The 20,523-nt window shown below is 37.4% G+C and overlaps 1 protein-coding gene and 1 long non-coding RNA gene across 3 annotated transcripts in view; one reads left to right on the top strand and one right to left on the bottom strand.

The window, feature by feature from the left end:
- The window catches only part of LOC118798832, a 62,585-nt gene that overhangs the window by 6,697 nt on the left and 35,365 nt on the right, over positions 1-20,523 (bottom strand). For both annotated transcript variants that reach the window (XM_036558406.1, XM_036558407.1), the window contains exons 4-5: positions 9,078-9,190; positions 1,335-1,424 (exon numbers count right to left, since the gene is read on the bottom strand). In XM_036558406.1, coding sequence (XP_036414299.1) covers positions 1,335-1,424; positions 9,078-9,190 — 203 coding nt within the window. The remainder of the gene's footprint in view (positions 1-1,334; positions 1,425-9,077; positions 9,191-20,523) is intronic.
- LOC118798841 lies at positions 13,040-19,707 on the top strand. Its single transcript, XR_005006082.1, has 3 exons — positions 13,040-13,161; positions 17,796-17,854; positions 19,547-19,707. It is a non-coding gene; the product is annotated as an uncharacterized LOC118798841 (long non-coding RNA).

Here is a 20,523-nt window from a genome sequence, read left to right as displayed (position 1 = left end):
CAACTCAGAGAGCTTTCAATTTGAAAAGAGCTTCTTACTTCGCAATAACATTCACACATATATCCATCTCCCTCCATCTCTTTCCATTGCTGATATAAACAGCAAAGTTTCATCAGACTCAGAGTGGAAGCATTCAGCAACAGTGAGCACGAAAAACCTGCTATGCACTTAAGTGCTCCTTTCCGATTTCATTTTAATGTCGGTATCAGTGAATCGTCTTCCCCTGGGCGTCGGGCAGAGTGTCATGGTGGAATAATTCCCTACTTGTCTGGAGTGAGAGAGCTGGATTCATAATGTAGAGCACTTTATTCATTAGGTGGCGCCGGCAGTGGGGGATGTGTGCGTGATTTAAGTGGATGGTGTGGGTGCATATGCCCAGATTTGATACTGTCAATAATTAAGGAGCCTGGAAGACCAGCGAATGAGAGCACGGCCTGGGGAGTCTAGCACCTCTGTTGCTAGATCAGTTTCGCTGTTAAGCACTTGAATGATTTTAGACTTGAATTCTTGTGGACAGGGAAGAGTTGATGTTAGGTTAGCACTCCAGGACTTGGCCTTCCCTTTACAGAGAACAGACTCCCTCAGGACCCATGACATTATAGTGACCTCATCTTTTTCCTGAAAAGGACTTCAGGTGACATGATCTGATAAGCTCAAATATGCATACAGAGAGTGAGAGAATGATGTTTACAGTGAAAGTGAGACGGGTCAGCGGAGATGTAAAAGTGGAGTGTGTTTTATATATATATATAGTTGCATATCAAAGCCATTGGAAAAAAAGCCTTCAGATCAGTTTTTGTAATTTGGTACTTGTTTACAGTGAAATGCCAGTTGGTATCTCTGCAAACTGCAGCACCCTTTGGAAAAGCCAGCTGCCCTTTACATGAGAATGGACCAACAGACATTGCTCAAAATGACAACTAAATTAAAGCATTTGCAAGAGATAAACAGCATCAGTGTTCTTTTTATTACAGTTTCTATAACTGTGGGCACTTAAACAGAGCTTGAAGATGAAAGCGCATGTGTGCCATAGCACAAGGTGATACAGTAGAAGTGTAGAAAATATTATGATTTTTCTTGACACATTTCTACAGTTTATGGCAATTATGTATTTAATATGTGAATGAGGTGCTTAGAGGCCAATAATACAGGCTTATTCTGGCACAAATTAAGCACTGAGTGACAATATATAAAGAAAAAGTATCAGGGACAAAGAGTGAAGATGAAATAAAAGTGTTAACAGAAGGACAATTACGCCTTGGGGAAGTGTCTGTATCTGCATTAGAGAGACATAAACATGTACACAAGAAAGTTCTATTACATCTATAACTTACCTGATGGAAGCCCAGGTAGTCCACAATTGTGGAGGAAGCATAGAAGACCATTCCATCACTGCTCACAACCAGAGCAAAGCCAGTCAGGGACTGAAAAAAAAAAATCAAAACAGATAAATACAGATGAATTACATCATGAGATGCTTTCCTGAGTACATTGCATTTATCATAAAAAAACAGACAATGAGACCAATTGTAGAAAGCCATTGGTGATGTCACTGTCAAGCTACAAAAACTGTTTAGTAATAAAGAGCTCAATGGATAACTGGATATTATACCATTGTGTCATTATTTTCTTTATTTATTATTTAGCATAATACGTGACAGGAGGGAACTCATATTCCTTATTATGCTGGGGAAAAATAAAAATCATTGCATGTATGATATACACACAAACCAGCCCGTCTGGCACTGACAGTCATGGTCAAAATCACTGAGATCACATTTTTCCCCATTCTGATGTTGATGTGAACATTACCTGAAGCTGCTGGCCCATAACTGCATGATTTTATGGACTGCACTGCTGTCGCATGATTGGCTAATAGATAACATACAGGTGTCGCTAATGAAGTGCTCAATGAATGTAGTTTTCTGTGTTTTTTTTGTGTGTTTTGGGGAGGTACTACTGGCAGAAAAGATGATTTTGGATAAAATGCATTTATAACATGACTTCTCTGAATTGTTATCATAAAGATTTCAAAACGCAAAAGAAATACATTTATTTTAGCATGTTTAGTCAATTTACATCCACTTCCATCTGTTTTTTTTTCCCCAGAAATTATAAATTCACTCAAGGCTTAGCTCCACCCTACCTGGCCCATGGCATGCTATATATCTCTGAAAAGCCTGTCTCTTGTAGAATCTAAAAAGATTCATTTACGCCTATCTCTTTTGTAATTTTGACAACATTCACACAAAAAAATCTCACTAGCTTCTAGAACACCTATATTGATTAAATTTTACATTCCTTACCATATTCTGAAGATTTTTACAGAAAGATAATGTATTCATAGCTGGATTTATGCAAGCCTGTTCTATAAATTCACCTGAAAAGCTGAAAAGTTTTATATGAACAAATATAGTATAGACAATAAAATAGGTAGATTTCAATAATCTGTTCAGTGAAATCCTTTCTCTGAAGTGTGTCTTCACAATGAAATAAACCTTTTTAAATTCTAAAATCAACTGGCAAAATTAAATGGTGATATCTATTATTTCAAAAATTACCCTATTCATCTGAAGTGTCTCCCCAGTTTTTAAGAGGAAAAAACTACATACTGTAATACATACAAGTATCACAACACTGCATTTTTGCCATATTGCCCACCCCTGTCCTCTATACATAAGTAACATTGTTGATATTTTTGACAACACTTTGTCTTCCACAAATGCCAGCACTTTCTCCTCAGTCCATTCAGTGCCAGTCACTGAAGCTTTTGATAGGCCTCATCTTGGTGAACTTTTCTTCATGAAATCTCATTCACGCAGTATGCTTGTAGTGGACTGGGCCTGCAGCAGTCGAGGAAGGGAGGAAAGCACGGAGGTTTGGGCTCTGAGCACAGTCCTTTGTTAACTTGCCAGAACGTTTGTTCCACCGCCAACTTGCCGGCGATCGCGTGAGTTGTAGTGCGCTGTGGGCCAAGCCCTGTCACCTCCACTTTAATGTGAGACAGAGCAGGTCAGCACCACTAGGCTCTTCTCCTGCCAAGTGTGTGTGTGCTGCAAAAGCCATAAACACTGACAAAAATTAGACAAAAGTCTAATAAGCCTGTCTGTTGTGATGTTGAACATCATGTTATTGGAGTAGAATTAAAATGAATTTGAAGCATTGGTATGCCACTGAGGCGTATTTGTACAGTGTTAAAAAATAGTTTCATAGTGAAAGCGCTGTCAATTTTGCATTATTTTTTCTGTTTTTTTTTAACTGCAGAAAAATATAGGTGAAAATACAGAAAAGCACTGTTCATCCTATAAAGTTATAGCAATAAAATGTACATGTGAAAAACTGTCATTTGCTGTCAATTAACAGCATTGAATGTAATACAATTTACTTTTCTATGTTAATCACAAAGCTCCTATAAGCCATCCAAATGTAGCCCAAATTTTTAACACAGAAATTTCTCAGGGTTATTTATTATTTCACTCATAGCTTTCGCAGATGATGATCCATGAAACATGAATCTGTTTACAGCAATTGAAAAATGTGGTGCTATCCCTTTGTTTTGCAATTATGTGTTAATATACAGTCATTAACAATAAAAGTACATGGTATTTTGTATTTGGTTATAAAAAGATGGAATCTGGGTTGTTTAGCAGATTTCTACTGGCAACTTTGCTGCTAATACTTTTTACTTTTTTTTTTACAGAATTTTACTTAACAGTGTATGTACTACATGTGCAAAATGTTTGTAGATGCCTTTACATGCACACACAGGCTGTATGTCTACAGCAGCCATGTATGAGTCAAAGGTCACCATGCCCAATGCCAAGCATCAACAAGATGGGTAGAAAGCTCTCCAGCATTGAGCTCTAGAGTAGTGGAACAGTGTTCTCTGGAGTGATGTTGTAGTCACCATCGAATACCTGCTGTTTGCAATCCAGAACAAATCATTCAGCATCAGTACCTGATCTCACTAATGCTTTATGGCTGAATGCAATCAAATCTTCACAGAAATGTTTTACAGTGTTTTAACATCTAGTGTAAAGCCTAAATGGCTAAACATTTGCCATCCAGTAGGCTAGTCATTTACCAGGAAATCATCAGATCTCCTGGTAATTGTAGGTGGACACTAGAGAGAACTCTATCTACTTAGACTGGTCAGTTGCTAACTTATACAACGAGTGTGTTGTAGTCTGCAAGGCCAACAAAGATGTAAGGAGGTTTGAGCCTTTCAAACTTGCTATACATTATGTTGATTATGATGGGTCTCGCCTGGTATAAACCAGAGACAGACATGCCACCACTGAGAGCTTCTATGAATTTATATTACTGCTGACATGAAAATAAGTGTTAGCACAACTAGCAATCATTTCAGCACCACAGACACCATGAAATCACCATGCCACTTTGCCCATTTCTGTCATTCCAATTTGTGTTCTTTTTTTGTCAATCCAGTTTATGTACATGTCTGAAAAGGGGATGCAAAAACACTCAAAAACATGTCCTCGTGCCTAATGAATTCAGTGTCTAGGCTAGCAGCAACAAAGAATCCGACCGTTCTTACCTAGAAGTTCGATTCAAATGACCCTTTCTTCTTAAAATTTAATCGTCCTCTCGTCCGCTTTGTATCCACGTCTATTTTGATGTCTGTTGCTATGCAGATATTAAACTAGAAAGTGCGTCCAACCACATGCATGCTCAAAAACGAGCTCTATATCAATCTTGCAGCTCAGACATGCATACGATTAAATATTTAATGAGAAATTTTACAGCGATACTCAAGATTCTTAGTTTAGCGAGGCCATCAGAACTCACAATGTCACATGTCGAAATGGGTTGCAAGCATAACTAGCAACTAGCATGGAAAAAAAAGTTAGCTGGTGAAACAAATGGCTAGAGATAGAGAATGGATCCATAGATATTTGACAATGAAATATTTCAGAAAAGGTAAAACCATTCAGATAACATATCATCTAATAGTGGTGCAGCTACCTGTAAGGACAATTCTGCAAGGTTTGCTTTTTAAGTTGGCTTGAATGGTAGAACAAGATTTGGCCAAACTTGGTGCTGAACAAGTACTCTCTTGCTGACAAATGCACGAAGTGTGTGTTGAGCTACAAGGAATCATAAGATATTGATTGTGTGGTGTTTTAGATAGTGCATAGGCAAATTTATTTGATGCAACAAATAGAATTTTATTATCACTTTGGAACTGTTGTGTTTCTACTACAGTGTTCAGTGAACATTTATTGATAAAAAAAGGGCATAGAGGCAAACCCAGTGATTTGAATAGACTTAACCCTATAAACGGTGCACGGTTAATTTAGCTATTTCTTTTAAAGTGCGTGCTCTGTTGCATGGTAGCTTTAGAATGGCTGACAGAATGGTGTAATGAGTTATTAAAGTGTTTTTAACTTTTTTCTCTTATTCATGACTTTTATTAACCAAACATTTTTATTTATGAGTAATGATGCCACTACACTCTAATGCACAAGGCATTTTACTGCATTCTTTTCCATAGAACTGTAGGTAAGCGCAGCCAATTCAGAACAATTTAATATCTGGTTGCTTTGTCTACAGATACCTGTGTGAATATGACTAAATAGCTCTTACAAAGACCAATGTGCAAAGTTAGTACACATCATTCACTGTATTAGCAAAGGTTAACATTTTGTCACAGTGTACCTTTATCATTTACTTGTTGATTTCCCTTTACAAAGATGGACGTAGATTTCCGAGGAAATGTGTACATTTACAACAAAGATGGGAAACGTGTACATTTCCTAGGAAGTCGTATACATTTACTTTCCTAGCTGGGAAATGTATACATTTACCAGGAACTGAACACAATTCCTTTTTTACACATTTCTTGCAACACAAGCATATAAACCCATTTACAAGAGTAGATGCGCAAGAGTTGTTAGCGAGAGCATGTACGTGTCTGAAGAGATTCTCTAGCTCTCTCTCTCTCTCTCTCTGTCTTTCTTTCTCTTTGTCCCTTAGGCCCTATACTACTTTTCAAATAACAAAACTTATGAAAGTCTGCCTCCCTCTAGCCCACCCATCTGTGCATTCATCTACCTACCCATATTTCTCTCTCTCTCTCTCTCTCTCTCTCTCTCTCTCTCCCCTCTCCCTCTCCCTCTCTCTCTCTCTCTCTCTTTCTCTCTCTCTCTCTCTCTCTCTCTCCCCTTCTGGACAGTGAGTTGGCCTTCGAATGTTTGTATGATCTGCTTTCTTCCAGAATTCCATTTCACTCCAATCAGAACTAACTGGCCCCACAGAGTAGTCATGCAATCAGCATGATTCCCCATGTGACTTAAACAAAATACCTGTATACAAGGAAACCTGAAGGGTGCGGTGGGTTATAAACTTTCCACATTGCAGTACGAAAGTAGTAAGATAATGTGATTCATAAATTCATTCAAAGTTTCTGACCACAGCCTCTCTGTTTCTTAGTTTTTATTTGTTTAACTGACTAATCGATCACTGCACTTTCTACTGTTTCCTCTCATTTTGCCCCCATCACTGTACCGCCATTATTCAAAGTTCTATCAGTGCAGCAGGTGATTTCTTTGTTCATGGAGCATCAAAAACAACTGAAACTATATTGCCCTATTACCCTTTTTTTCTGTGTGTAGTATTTTGTCTTGCATTCTACTAATTGACTCCTTTCCTGATGAACTACCTTTACCTTTTTTTCTATTGCTAAAACTGTCATCACTCAGATAGGCCACTGCCTGTCACCGTGTTAAAATTGTTACCAAGACAGCATTTCACAAGACATCTTAATGGATCATCTTAAGTGTGCATAAAGTTTGTATAAAAATGAAATATGTAGTCCCTTTTGTGCCTTTCTCCAGAGATCAAACCCACTTGCTTACTTAAAAAATAAAAAATGCTGCCGTTGAAACGTAATCAGTTATAAAAACAGTGGATGCATAGCCCGAACCATCATTGGTGGAGAAGAACAGGTAAGTGAATATCTGGATATTTATAAATCCATTATTTATAAGGCAAAAATATAAATTGCTCTAATTTACAGCCCCCCACCGCCCCCATCCTGTGACTAGACAGTTTGGATCTGGTCACCTTAGGTTGTTTTGTTATGCTAGTTTTGTTCTAATGTCAGTCTCAAACGTCCAGCCTCAAAACAAAATCTCAATGTCTCTAAGAATTTCATATCCATGCTTCACAGAATTCTGATTTGATTAGCCGTTGGAAAGCATTCAAGCTCTTTGACCACAGAGAGCAAAGTACAGTTCCAACTCCATTACTAGTTGATTTCTAGTTTATGTACTTTTGGTTTTTATGATTTGAACTCTTTGCAAGAGTGACATTTTTTGCTTGAGATGCCAGGACTGCCACACATTCGGAAACTACGAGTCATGAGAAATCAGAGAAAAAAACGAGTGAAAGAAGCAGGCAGGCTTTTTTAAACCCTTTCCTTTTCTTCCACCAGCTGAGCTGACATCCTGGTCATTTACTTTTTTCTTGACATTGTTGGTGAGACTTCAAAAGAACATCACCAGGCTTTCCAAGCATTTTTGAGTCATCGAAGGAAGGAGGTGGGGGGACTCTCTGGAATATTCCTGCTCTCTGGAGGCTAGGCAACCCCCCTCTCCAGCATACACAATAGCAGAAGGCTAAAATCAGTGGTTTTTCAAGTCACGCAATGAGGGGCAACACATTACCACGGTTAACTGAAAGTCTATTCAAAGCATTTAATGGCTAAATGTCACCAGGCCTGTGAGCTGTTGAGAAATTCCTCTTTGTTTTTCCAGTGTTTTGCTTTCCTTTGAAGGAGGTCAGCGTTTCACCCGCAGCCATATTAGACTCCTGATTCAATCTTTTTTTTTAAGATGAGGGGAAAAAGTATGGTGGTTAATAGGCAGTCCCAAACTGTAAGATAACACAGGTACCTAAAACAGTCATGTTGAAATAAAACGCTGACTGGTATGATTTTTCACCAAGCACGGATTCTGAATTAGTCACATAATTTAAGCCAAAGTCAAGCCTGTCCAGTTTCTGCTTTGTGAAAACAATCCCATTCTAGACTTCATGTCCAGAATCTAAACCCATGTAATGCCCCTAACTTTCAAATTCAGCATGAACAAAATTTGATCCACAGCCCTTATTTTATTACACCCTTCACCTTTACAGTCTCAATAAAGGACAAACAGCTTGGAGGACAAAGTCAGAAACTTTGTGCTGCAGCATCAGACATAAAGGGCAGAATCCTGTTTCTGGACTTCAGTAAGACTGCTGACGGCTAAGCACATTTCCCACCATGGTCTTGTAAACCTGACTTTTCCACTGTGTTTTGTTGCTGGATGTGACCAAGAACTGCCTATTTTGACAAAAAAGTACCAGTTGACTGACAAAATAACCAACCACAAACCATTGTTTTTGTCTAACGTGTAGGGCAGACAGTTTTAAGAACAGCGCTACGACAAGACATTTGCGAGAAAGTTGTAGGCAACTGCTTGCAAAAAATGTTTCCCATTAGACAAATGGATATGCAGATAGCCAATCAGAATGCACCTTACAAAACTGTTACACTGTCCCTGCATCTCTAAAAGTCAACTGAATATGAACCAGAACTCATTTTTTTTATTATTAAATAAAATCTTAGTAATAACAACATTCTGATCAAACAAGGTTCATCAGTAACCAAATAATAACCAGTTAAGCCATCATGGAAAGGATCAAAATAGACCCTTAACCAGCAGCAAACAGATCTTTTATTTATGTATTTATTTATTTTTTTTATCAATCTCTCAGGTTCCACATTAAAGACCAAGTCAGGGCATTTCTAAGACTTTAACCCTTGAAAATGTCCTAGGGCCCATCAAAACCAAAATCTGCAGGAGTATGGAAAGCTTCTTGCCCAGTGTTACATCTCTGTAAAATCATCATCACTACCTGAACATCTACAACCCTTTCCATCTCAAATGTGCCTTTATAAAAACTCAAGTCACGTGATACATATTATTGCTTTGTGCCTGTAAAGCTGCAAATACACTAGAACAATTTTCATGCTTTAATATTACTTTAAGTAAGGAAATTTAACAGACACACACCTCCAGTAGGAGCTCACTCTCAGAGATGCTGGGTGCGGGTGACACACTCTCCTTCCTGACTTCCTGAGCGGATGAAGGGCTGATGTGCCTCCGAGATGGCTTCTCCTGATTGGCTGTGAAGAAAACACAGAACAAAAGGATTAATGTCATTCAGGAATCAAAAAAATGTCTTGCACCGCAACAGTATATGCAGTATACTTACCACGAGTCCATTCAGCCTACTTCTAGATGTATTTCACTTTTTCACATTATTTCAAGAAATACTCTCACTGCACTGTTTGCATCCACTACTGTATAAAGCAATAAGAACAATATGCATGTAGCTATATATCTATTGCAATAGGAAATAGGTACTTTTTTGCTGAATTGCCGAGGTGTAAGAAACGGTTTACTATTAAAAAATATTACGTTAAAATGTTATTCATATTCAAGGTGGCCCATTCATGCAAAGGATTTAATATAATTGCCATAAAGTGTCTATCAGAGAATGCATTAAATCATGCAAAAAAATTATAAGAACCAATAACTAAAACAGTAATAAAACTTTTTATATATACATTAATCACAAATAATTAATTTCCCTTTGAGTGCTAGTAATTAGAAATGAATTTGAAAGTCTGAAGAAGTATAAAAAAACACCATGTAGGTTTTCACGATTTTAAAGGATTGATTTTACCCATTATCCCCATGTTTTGCTCCTTATTTTGAAAAAATTGTCCTTTGCTGGCATTTAGAACATCTGACTTTCTCATCTGATTGGCAGAGACTCGGCACGCATTTTGGCTTTTTCCCAAGCTCGGGATAATAAACATCTTTTAATCTAGCTCTTTCCCAGTGGCTCTTAAAGAAACAGTACTCCCTAAGGAGGCCAGACAATAAAGATTACTGTAAAACACTGTCATATTTTACTGATTATCCAAAGGATTTCTGCTTGCAGTTTTCAATTATGAAGGATTAAATCTGGCTGAAATCAGAAATAAAGACGTCAAATAAACACACAAATAAAGAAAGGCTGAATACAATTTGGAAATAAATGTGTTGACTACTTCTTAACAAGGCAAGCAATCTTACATGAAACTGATTATCTTTAGACTGAAACCAGTCATGGCTTACATTTCCATGTAAAAATGTTTCGTGATTATGTGGATGAAAGTTCGCACTGACCTGAGATCAGAGCCTCTAATCATGGCACTTCTTAGAGTAGGAGTGCTGATCTAAGATCTGTTCCTGTCCTAGATCTGCACTCCTAATCTGAGAAGCTTTATGAATATGGGCCCAGTTGTCAGGTTTTCACTCACCGTGGCTTGGATGGGGGAAAGTGTGCAACACATGGTATTGTGAGAAAGGTGGTATATATTAAATATTGATAACACACCAAAAAAATAAAAAAATCGTTAGACATCATAATATATGCACCTGGAGTAAAACAGGTGGTACACCTCTAGCTTAAAAATACACTCTAATCAGGTCTGACTGCTCAAGGAGACTAGAGGGAGTGTTTTGCGACTGTGACTACAAACTAGAATTGACACGTGCTGCGTGGAAGTGCAGTGCAACCCACACACTCAAAGCAGACTTACAAAGCAACCACAAAGTCCCTGCATGCATTTCAATCTGTATTTTTGTACATTTAAAGTATTTTTCATCAGTAATAATGAAACAATGAAAGCAGCAAAATTTAGCAAAAATGATTTTTATTGCTGAAGACTTTAACAGTTGCTGTTAAAATGAAAGGACATACAAAGAGTTTTTTACGATTTGAAACTAAATTCTTTCCCTTGGTTGCCATTATGCAGGATTTTTAATAGAAGTTAATTCTGTCATTAATGGTAGTAAATTGGTGCATCATCATGATGGTTCTACCATTGCCAGTTCATCAGCATATGGCACTGTGCAAAATTCAAAGGCTACCCTTAATTTATTTCATCTGACAATCTTACCTTCACTTATTTCATTTCAGGTCAAAACACACAATAATTTGAAGTTATTTCTGATATTTCTGAGGAGAATATATATCAAATAATCCACTAGCATAAAGAAGGTAATGGTTAAAAAGGGAAAACACAGGGGTTTCCAAAACCGGAGTTCAGAAATCGATTAAAGGTTATTAAGAACATGGGACTAACAACCATACAAGATCCGGTAGACCACCAAAACTGTCTCTATCAGATAAACACTACTTAAATCTTTGACAGATAGGAGAAAATCCATTCTTGCTTCATATCTGAAAAAACCTTCAGCTGTGAGAAGACAACTCAACGCTATGGGTCTGAAATGACATGTAGCTGTCAAGAAGTCATTCCTGACAACATTATATAGAGATTTTTGCAAATCAAACAAACAAGCTCTTGATGTTCTCTTTGCCCCAGACCCCAATCCTCAGCATTACTGAATGTGTTTGGGATTCCTTGGCACTTGAGAAGCAAAAAATATAACTTTCTTTTAAGACAGAATTTTGGAGGTTTGAAAAAATATGGAGATTTCTTTGAAAAACTAAAGCAAGCCTCCTGTAAGTGAATATCCCACTGAAAAAGTCTCTGTTTTAAGAAATTTCACATCTGCACTCTGGCCACTTTAGGTTAGAGATCATGAATAAAGGTGGATATAACCACCTGCTTATTTAAAGCTTGAGCTAGTTATATTCTTCTCCTTCTCTCTGTCAAACCGTGCCACATGTAATATGCCGTTGCGTGACGCCATGTCAAAAGATGTCAGTTACTGTTCAGCAATCCAGACAGAAAGGAGTTCAAATGTCTGTTCCAAAAACCTACACACAATCACACACACACACACACATACACATTTATGCACACATGGATACACAACTTGGATTAGTCACGAAACATCTGTAAGCACTGCCAAACATTACCCACTTGGTCACTATGTCATGCAACTGTCACTGCCTAGTAACAACCCCTAGAAACAACCTATCCAATACAACCCCCCCCCACACCACACCCCACACACACACACACACACACACACACTCACTCTAGCCCACAATCTAGCCCGGTAACACCCAAAAGCTTCTATATGCCCCTCCTCTCAATCATCCCCTTCACTGCCACTTCCGTGACTCCTGACAGTTTTCTTTCCTGATACGCATCCAACCACAGCACGCAATTTGCTCATTATTTTCTCCCTTATTTCTATTCCTTCATCACTTTACTCATCACATGCCACCAGTTCTGGGTAATACTAGACCATTCAGGTCATCTCAGCAATTTATTTCATGCCAGCGCATTAAAGACACTCACCGGTTTCCTTCCCATTTATTTCCTCACCCATGTGCAGTGGAATTGCAGCTTTAAAAAATAAAGGTGCCAAAAAGGTTACCCTAGAAGAACTACTTTTGGTTCCGCAAAGAATCTTTCAATGGATGATTCTTTAAAGAAATAATACAGCATTTTCCAACCTAATATCTGCCGCATCTGTAGCAAAAAATTGATAACTACTGATAAGGAACTACTGACAAAGAACAGAAGCCCATTGACTCAAAACACACTTAGATGTCAACTCCAGGCTTACATTATAAGTGTGTTTTGGGACAACAGGTCTTCTGTTTTTTTTTTACTAAACACAGGGTAGTGTGTCTAAATTATTATTTGTGGCAATCAACTGTATGGCAGATAGAAATTTGGTTGAAAAACACTGGAGTATTCCTTTAAAGAATCATCCATCAAAAAGTTCTTTAGGGAACCATATGCATTTCTTTTCATGCTATTGCTCCAAAGAACTCTTTTACCTACCTTTATTTTTAAGGAAGTATAATAACCTTTGTGGTCATTATAGAAAGTGAAGAAGGAAATGAATCAAATTACCTTCTCAGCCTCTGCCATTCACTTGTACCTTCTGAAACTGTGGCTTAAAAGGGTGGTCAGGAAAGGTAAACATACAGGATGATTAATCATCGGGCCCTTCCCCCTCTCACTAACACAGGCCTTATTCATGCTGTTCACTGGGAAATGGAGAAGCTAATGGCTGAGTGTTCAGATACAGGGTTTTGGGAGCGTTTGGTGGGGGATGACATCAGGAAAGGTCCACGCGACACTTAAGAGACCGTGGAGCTTTTCTATAACGTGAGGTAATTACTTCCAACAAGAGACACAACATCCCGCCAAACCAGACGCAGGTGTTTTCTAGAAGGCTATTTCTAAGAACTCACTGTTCCAAACAACAAACCGTATGGAATACGTTGCTACTGTTTCCATGTGTCAGACACTAAAGTTGGCATGGAAACCAAGTGTAAGCGGCACCAAGTTCAGTGTTAAATTGCAAAAGCTCAATTAACTCAGTGAGACTTATTTAGTAATGGTTAATGCCAAATTCAAGAATGTCTAGCCAGTTTTGCTTACAACACATTGATGCTGTATTATCACAGATTTTCCAGATTTTGTAGAGGATCTGAAGCAAATAAATATAAATTGTGCACTGAAATGTTCAGAAATGTTTTCAGAGATGTTTTTAACATATTGGAAAAAATTGAACATACAGTATGAAATGTGCCATAACTTTTGCACAGGCACTGTACAAAGGGATGATAATAATACACATGCACATTTATAAATGTAGGTTTATACTCTTAGGAAGGAAATCATTTATATGGGCCATTGTACTGAATTAGTTCAAACCATAGCCCCACATTAACTATTCAGACCACAGATATATACAGGGATTCAGCTATAATCTATTTAAACCAAAGGCATTTATTGAAATAATAATATGCCTCTCTCTCTCTCTCTCTCTCTCTCTCTCTCTCTCTCTCTATATATATATATATATTTTTTTTTTTTTTTCAAAAATTTGGGACTGTGTGTGAAATGCCAATAAAACACAAAGCAGCAATTAGTAAATTCTTTTTTAACCTGTATTATATTATAAATGATACAAAACCACAATATTTTATGTTTTAGCTGATGATGTTATGCCTGCAACAAGTTCCAAAAACATTGGGACAGAGGCACGTTTGCCACTGTGTTACATCATCTTTCCTTTTAACAACACTTAATAATTGTTTGGGGACTAAAGACCCAAACTTGTCCAGTTTTGAAATTGAATCTTTTTTTCTATTCTTCTGTCATACAAGTCTTTACCTGTGCAACCGTAAAAGGCCTATGCTGTTGTATTCTGAGCTTAAAAAAGCTTTTCAATGGAGAAAAGACCAGACTACCACCCCACTCTCTGATTATGTAGCCATGCTGTTGTAACATCTGCAGGATGTGACTTGCTGTTGTCATGTTGAAATAGGCATGAATGTCCTAAAAGAAAAAAACAAAACAAAAAACAAACATTGCCTAAAAGGCAGCATATGTTGCTCCAAAATGTGTTCAGGTCTTCTTTGGCCCAGAGAAGATGACATCCATTATTTCCATAAACAATCTAAAAGGTTGACTCATCAGACCACAGTGCATATTTCCACTGTGCATCGGTCAATTTCAGATGAACCTGAGGTCAGAGAAATCGGCAGCGTTTCTGGACATTGTTAACTTGCATTTATGGATGCAGCTATGGAGTTGCCCCAACTTTTTTAGAATTGAGTTTGTACAAATTCATCATTCACAGGACACTTTCTACTGGGAGGTGGCTGTCCTGAACCCTAGCCCCTAAATTTCAACTTTTGAAAATAATATTTTCACTTTTTTTTTTTTTTCAATGTTTTAAAAACATTTAGGTTCATCATTAGTTTATTTAAAATATGCTGTCCCATGTTTTCATGTCACTACTGAAAAAGTTTTAGTCGATGGCCGGAGCCTTATTTTAACAACACTCCTGCATTTTAGAGCGGAAAGTATATATTAAATATTATGATTTTATGTGTGTACAACTGTTCAAAGCTGTGTTTGCTAGTGGCTAGTGCTTTTGAGTTATGTTCAAAATTAGCTGAAATTGTTACTACCAAAACATTTGGTAAAGTTTCAGTGGTGTTATGATTGTTTTGGTAGCAATAAATAGGATAGAATTATTAAGGCATACAGTATTCAAAGCAAAGTTTGAAATGTGACTTTGAGTCAACTTGGTCTGAAAGTAAGGGCAGAGATGGGAGAGGGTGGTGCGTTTAGCAGGCTTCTTCCTTATGCTAGGTGTAAATGAATGAATGAGCCCGCTTTGCCACTTAGTATTACTAAGTACTTGCATTGTGCTGTCTTGTCCATGATGTGGATGACATTTGTTGAACTGATTGAGTTAAGTGTGGTGCAAAGCATCTGGCCTCTGAGAAAACTGCTTAGTGTATAGAACAGTCAGGGTTGAGGTGGTGGTTGACAGGGGGGTGTCGGGGTTTGAGGTTCTCAGTAACATCTGTGTTCTCGGTCACGCACGCTCCATCTCCGCATTCCTCAATTTGGATTCTCACCCTCCCTTCCATCAAGTCGCAAAAACAAATCATTAATTCATCCAACTGCTTTGAAGCATGCAGATTGGAGGAAAGCTACACGCAATATCTGACTGCATGAAGAGACAGACATGAAAGTTTTGGGAACTGCAGTGAAAGATTGGCGCACTGTCTACTTAAAATGACTAGCGGTCATGCTCTAGCAGTTTTAACTCCTTAATGGAATACTTCTGCATTTTTCAACTGAATTGGTATCTGCTGCATCTGTATCATACAACCCATTATCATAAACAATAATTATGATCCATTTCCTTGTGCTTTATATAAGAACAGATATTTAGAGCATGGGCTTTTATTAGAAATTGTGAGTCCGTCAAAATGTTCTATTCTTTTCTAAGTACAGGAAAGTATTATTCATGGTAATCAACTATACACTACAGATACGAGATAAGAGATTAGGCTAGAAAGCGTTAAAGTATACATAGAATTTCAGTAAACATGCATTTTTGTGGCTTCGTTGTTCGTAGTGCAGTCCAAATATATATATATATATATATATATATATATATATATATATATATATAGTTGGACTATATATACATATATTGCTGCTCTCAGAACAAAACCTAATCTAAACCTAATCTCCATCTTTGTCGTTTTGACATAATTCAAATGTACCAGTTGCCCTTTACATCATGTGTAAATTTCATGATGAATGGACCAAAAGTAATGGCCCAAAATGACTTGGGAAAAATTCTGGTTCCATTGACTTTGAATTACATTAAAAGTAAAGTAGTTTTTTCCTTCTCCTGTAAAGTTATCATTTTGGAGATATGGGGTTTTGTTCCAACAGCAGCTGCCAGCAGATAATTTGTCCTTTGTCCCCCTTTGCTGTTCATAGACTAAAATGCTGTACACACACTATATTTGTCTCAAGGCAAAGGGGCGGGTTCACTGGCTGGCTGCCATCTCTTTTGCTTAAACTTCACTCGTAACCCCTCCCCCATTCAACCAGGCCAGGAAATCCAGAATAGAGCGAAAAAGAGAGAGCAAAAGAATGAGCAAGCGAGAGAGAGAGAGAGAGAGAGAGAGAGAGAGAGAGAGAGAGAGAGAGAAAACTAATGCTGTTTTTAGAGCCAGGATCTGGCTGACCAAAGTGCTGTTGTCACGCGAACAAGCCTTCTGTCAATCTCCCAGCGTCTCTGACAGACTGTTGGCACCCAGCCAAGCCCTTGCGTGCAAGCCTGCAAAGCCACATTAGCCTATAAAGAATTTCATAAGAACAACAGCTGTTAAATATTGATGACTGCTGGCAAGGCATGAATGCTCTTCGCAAAAGGTTAAGCCTGCAATGTAATGGAACTTAATTCTTTAACATATGTTAAAGAATGTGCCTGGGACTTCTTTCTCTCTTTCTTTCTTTCCTTCCTTAGTGGTATAAAACCAAAGTCATCCGAAGAGGCCTCCCTTTTTTTTTAGGTTTCTTGTTCCTCTGAGAAATGTGTATATATATATATATATATATATATATATATACATACATTACAAGTTTCTGTTCTTTAAATTCTGTTCTCTAATGCGTCCTGATATTAAAATGAGAGCTAACAATCCTTCTTGGTAGCATTATCTCTTTTAGGTTTTGTTCAAATTATTTTTTTACTTATTTTTTTATGAACACATGAAACACACAATACAAAAAGGACAGTGGTATCAGATGTGATAAATGTGCAGCTATAAGTTAGATGTTGAGGACTCTCTTAAATCTTTAGTAATGTATTTGAAGCCACTACTGTGTTACATTTAGAGAACTGTTCCAATATTTTGGAGGAAACTTCCACTAGTAAAGTTGGTAGCGGAACAGGCCTAAGTTACATTAAGTAGAGTAGGCTAAAGGGATGAAGAGCTAGATTTTCCTATGCAGTCATTAAATTGCGATCCTGCAGTACTTCTGTTGCGTGCAAGGCACTGTTTCTTGCTCTCAGTTGCACCTTGCACATAGTTATAATGATTAAAAAAAACTTTAAGAGCTTTGTGTATTTTTTCATTTTAAATGTTGATTGATAACATTTGTTCTTCTTTGTTCTTTTTTCACATTTCTGCATAAAAACTCTCAGAGGGAATAATTAGCTGATAAAAATAACTAGGATTAAAGAAAACTAAAAAGCTTCCAAAGCCTAAGTCAATGCTTGGGAATGTACAGTATCATAATCAAAGAGAACAGAGCATAACACTGGATAAGAAGACTTTTTGTGGATGCTTTTTGGCTCTTAACAGTAGTCTCCCATTCTCTATACTCAGCCAGCACTTCCACTCACAGTAAATACACAGTTTCCTGAGATACATTTGCAGAAAATATAACTTCTGTTTTTTTTTTTTTTCCTCAACAGATGGCAAAAAGTTGTGGGGTTAAAGACTGGTCAAGAGGATCACCTTTAACTCCTTCATGGTAATTCCACACAAAGTCATTATAACACTGTATATATTCTTGTTACTGCATGTGTCCAGGAGCTGCTTTATGATGTTTCAAAATTTAAAACGTGATATTCACAAGCCCACAGCAGTGTGTGTGTGTGTGTGTGTGTGTGTGTGTGTGTGTGTGTGTGTGACTATAAAATATCGGTTAAAAACCAGTTACATGCCTTTTTTAATTTATGATCTATTGTCAGCGGTGGTGCAACTAAAAATCAGTCAAAACTAAAGAAAGCAAAACCATGTACAGTTATAGATAGTCAATAGAAAATACATTTTTTTTAAACGTGAGCCATTTGCCTACAAGCTGAAGACTGAAAAAACAAAAACAGCGTGGTTTAGTCAGTTGATTTAGCTTAGTTTGACTAACACTTTCCTAAATGAGTCATATTTTTAGGCCTGTTTTTAAAATGACTAAAATAGTGCGGCTCTTGTGTCCCAATCTTGGGAACATAAAAGACAAGAAAGGAGTACCTCATGGCTCTGTATAGGGACCAGTTCTGTTTTAGGCAGCGTCTTCCTTTACAGGCTTTGAGGACCAAAAACAGCTATAACACCTGTTGGTGAAATACCACCTAACCAAACTTGATACAGTCATTGCCACCTTTTTTGCATGTCTCACTACAGAGCAGTTGTATCTGTAAGGCTACTAATTACAGCTAAATGGAAAGGAATTCAAATTTACAAATGCTGATATTTGTAAATATGTAATCTGTAATATGCAACTGGTAGTTGTATTGACTGTCAGTAAGCCACTGCCTCCAGATTCTCTTGTTCTGTGGCTTTTCAGAAATAGCATTATATTAATAATTTACCAAGTACGAATGATATGGACAAAGGTATAACAATATGATGAAACAGCAAGCATATCATTGTGCAGAAAGCTCTAAAATGCAGATTTAAAAATGCTCAAAGGAGAGAAATGAACACTTCCTGGATGTTGGCCAATAGTCTTACAATACCCACATAAAAAACACCTGCTTGGCAAGTGCAGTGTGAAGTCACACTGAAAAGACCGTCACCCAACACTCTAGGGTGAGATGTCAATTTGGCATTAATGATGCTCTTTAATCAGCTATGCAGATATGGATCAGTGCTCTCACTTGATCCCTGCTGAACTAATGCAAACTTAAAACCCAGCCTGCATGCTTTAATTAGGTTGTACGACAGTGGGGGAAACAGTTTTTACATCTCACTAAAAGCTTGCCAATATTCTTGTATACATATATAAAGTTTATCAACCCAGATTAACAATAGACTTTCTGTACAATAACAGACCCTTGAGTTTGCTAGATTTATTATATTTTTTTTTTTTTTACATTTTTACACGTTCCACTGTTTTTCTTAGTCAATCAAATGAAGTGTTTACATAGATAACAAATACAGATGGGAACCATCTAGATATGTTTTGAGCGGTAATTAAAAATAGTAATTACGTATTTATATGATTGCATTATATGACATGGTGCTGAAATGATTCTTATAAACACACTGAAAATTAACTTTCATAGTCCTCAAAAGACAAATCATGGGGGTTGTTACAAACTAAACAAGAAATAGGTTAATTGCAATTGCACTGAATTCTGAGGTATTTAATGAAATGGAGGCGATGTCACATAATTAAATGCATGTTCATTAAAAAAATGTATGTTTTTGAATGTGGTCACAGGCAACAAACCCACCAAAGGGTTTTACAGTAGGTGCTGCAGCCAATCGCCAGGCTCAAGGTCTGACTCCATGGACTCCATGGACTAGCTGGCTTTGTCCTGACAGCTGTATCCTGAGAAGCTCTGGAAAACTGAGCACAGCCTGACCTTGAGCTGTCAACGAAATGACCCACCTGCATCTACACAGAAAAGGCCCGGAAAGCTGGCAAACACTTGCGTTCCCAATACTCCTGGTGTTAGCATCCTCTATCCAAAAGAGAATGGAGCTTCCAATTCAATTTTTCTTTTGTTTGGTAAACTTAACTGTTTTGTAGAGTCAATCAACAGCCCTTTTGTGATATGGGTCTGCAGCAGTTGAAATACTAACCCCTAGAAGTTAAGAGTAAGTGCACAATTAAATGATTACATAGTGAGTTGTGTAAGAAATTACATTTGTTTTGCATTCTGTCACTTTTTTCGTTTTTCCTCTTTTTTTCCTACTAAACAAGCTAGATGCACAATAGTAAATGTTCATCAAATTCAAATCATAATAAAACATATCATACCTTTGAAAAACAAATGTGGTATCGATTGATACTTGTTTCAGTTAGTTATGAGTACGAGTTATGAACTTGCAAGAAAATGATTTTGTTACGTGCTTTTGTTACGGCCAGCAATAACTGTGACTTCTAACGGTTAATCTAGCTATAAAGGAAAACAGATTTCTCTTTGGCGAACTATGTGAAGATAGTTGATCACTGTTTGATTGATTGACTAAAGGTACTTAAGCCCTATAACGCTTTCTTTATTTGTTGACTGTGTACAAATAAAATGAGGCTTTGTGATTTCAAATGATAAGGTGATGGATAACTTGATCCCAGCGCCCACCTCTATCTTGTGATGAGATCCATCTGTGAACACACCAAGCTTTGTTAGATCTCAGCATCTAGCACTCTCAGTATACTGCTTTTCTTATAACTGGAGAGGAGAACGAGTGGTG

This window comes from Colossoma macropomum, unplaced genomic scaffold (assembly GCF_904425465.1).
Source record: "Colossoma macropomum unplaced genomic scaffold, Colossoma_macropomum, whole genome shotgun sequence".
Classification (NCBI taxonomy): Eukaryota; Metazoa; Chordata; class Actinopteri; order Characiformes; family Serrasalmidae; genus Colossoma; species Colossoma macropomum.
This window is presented reverse-complemented; position numbering and strand designations above follow the sequence as displayed.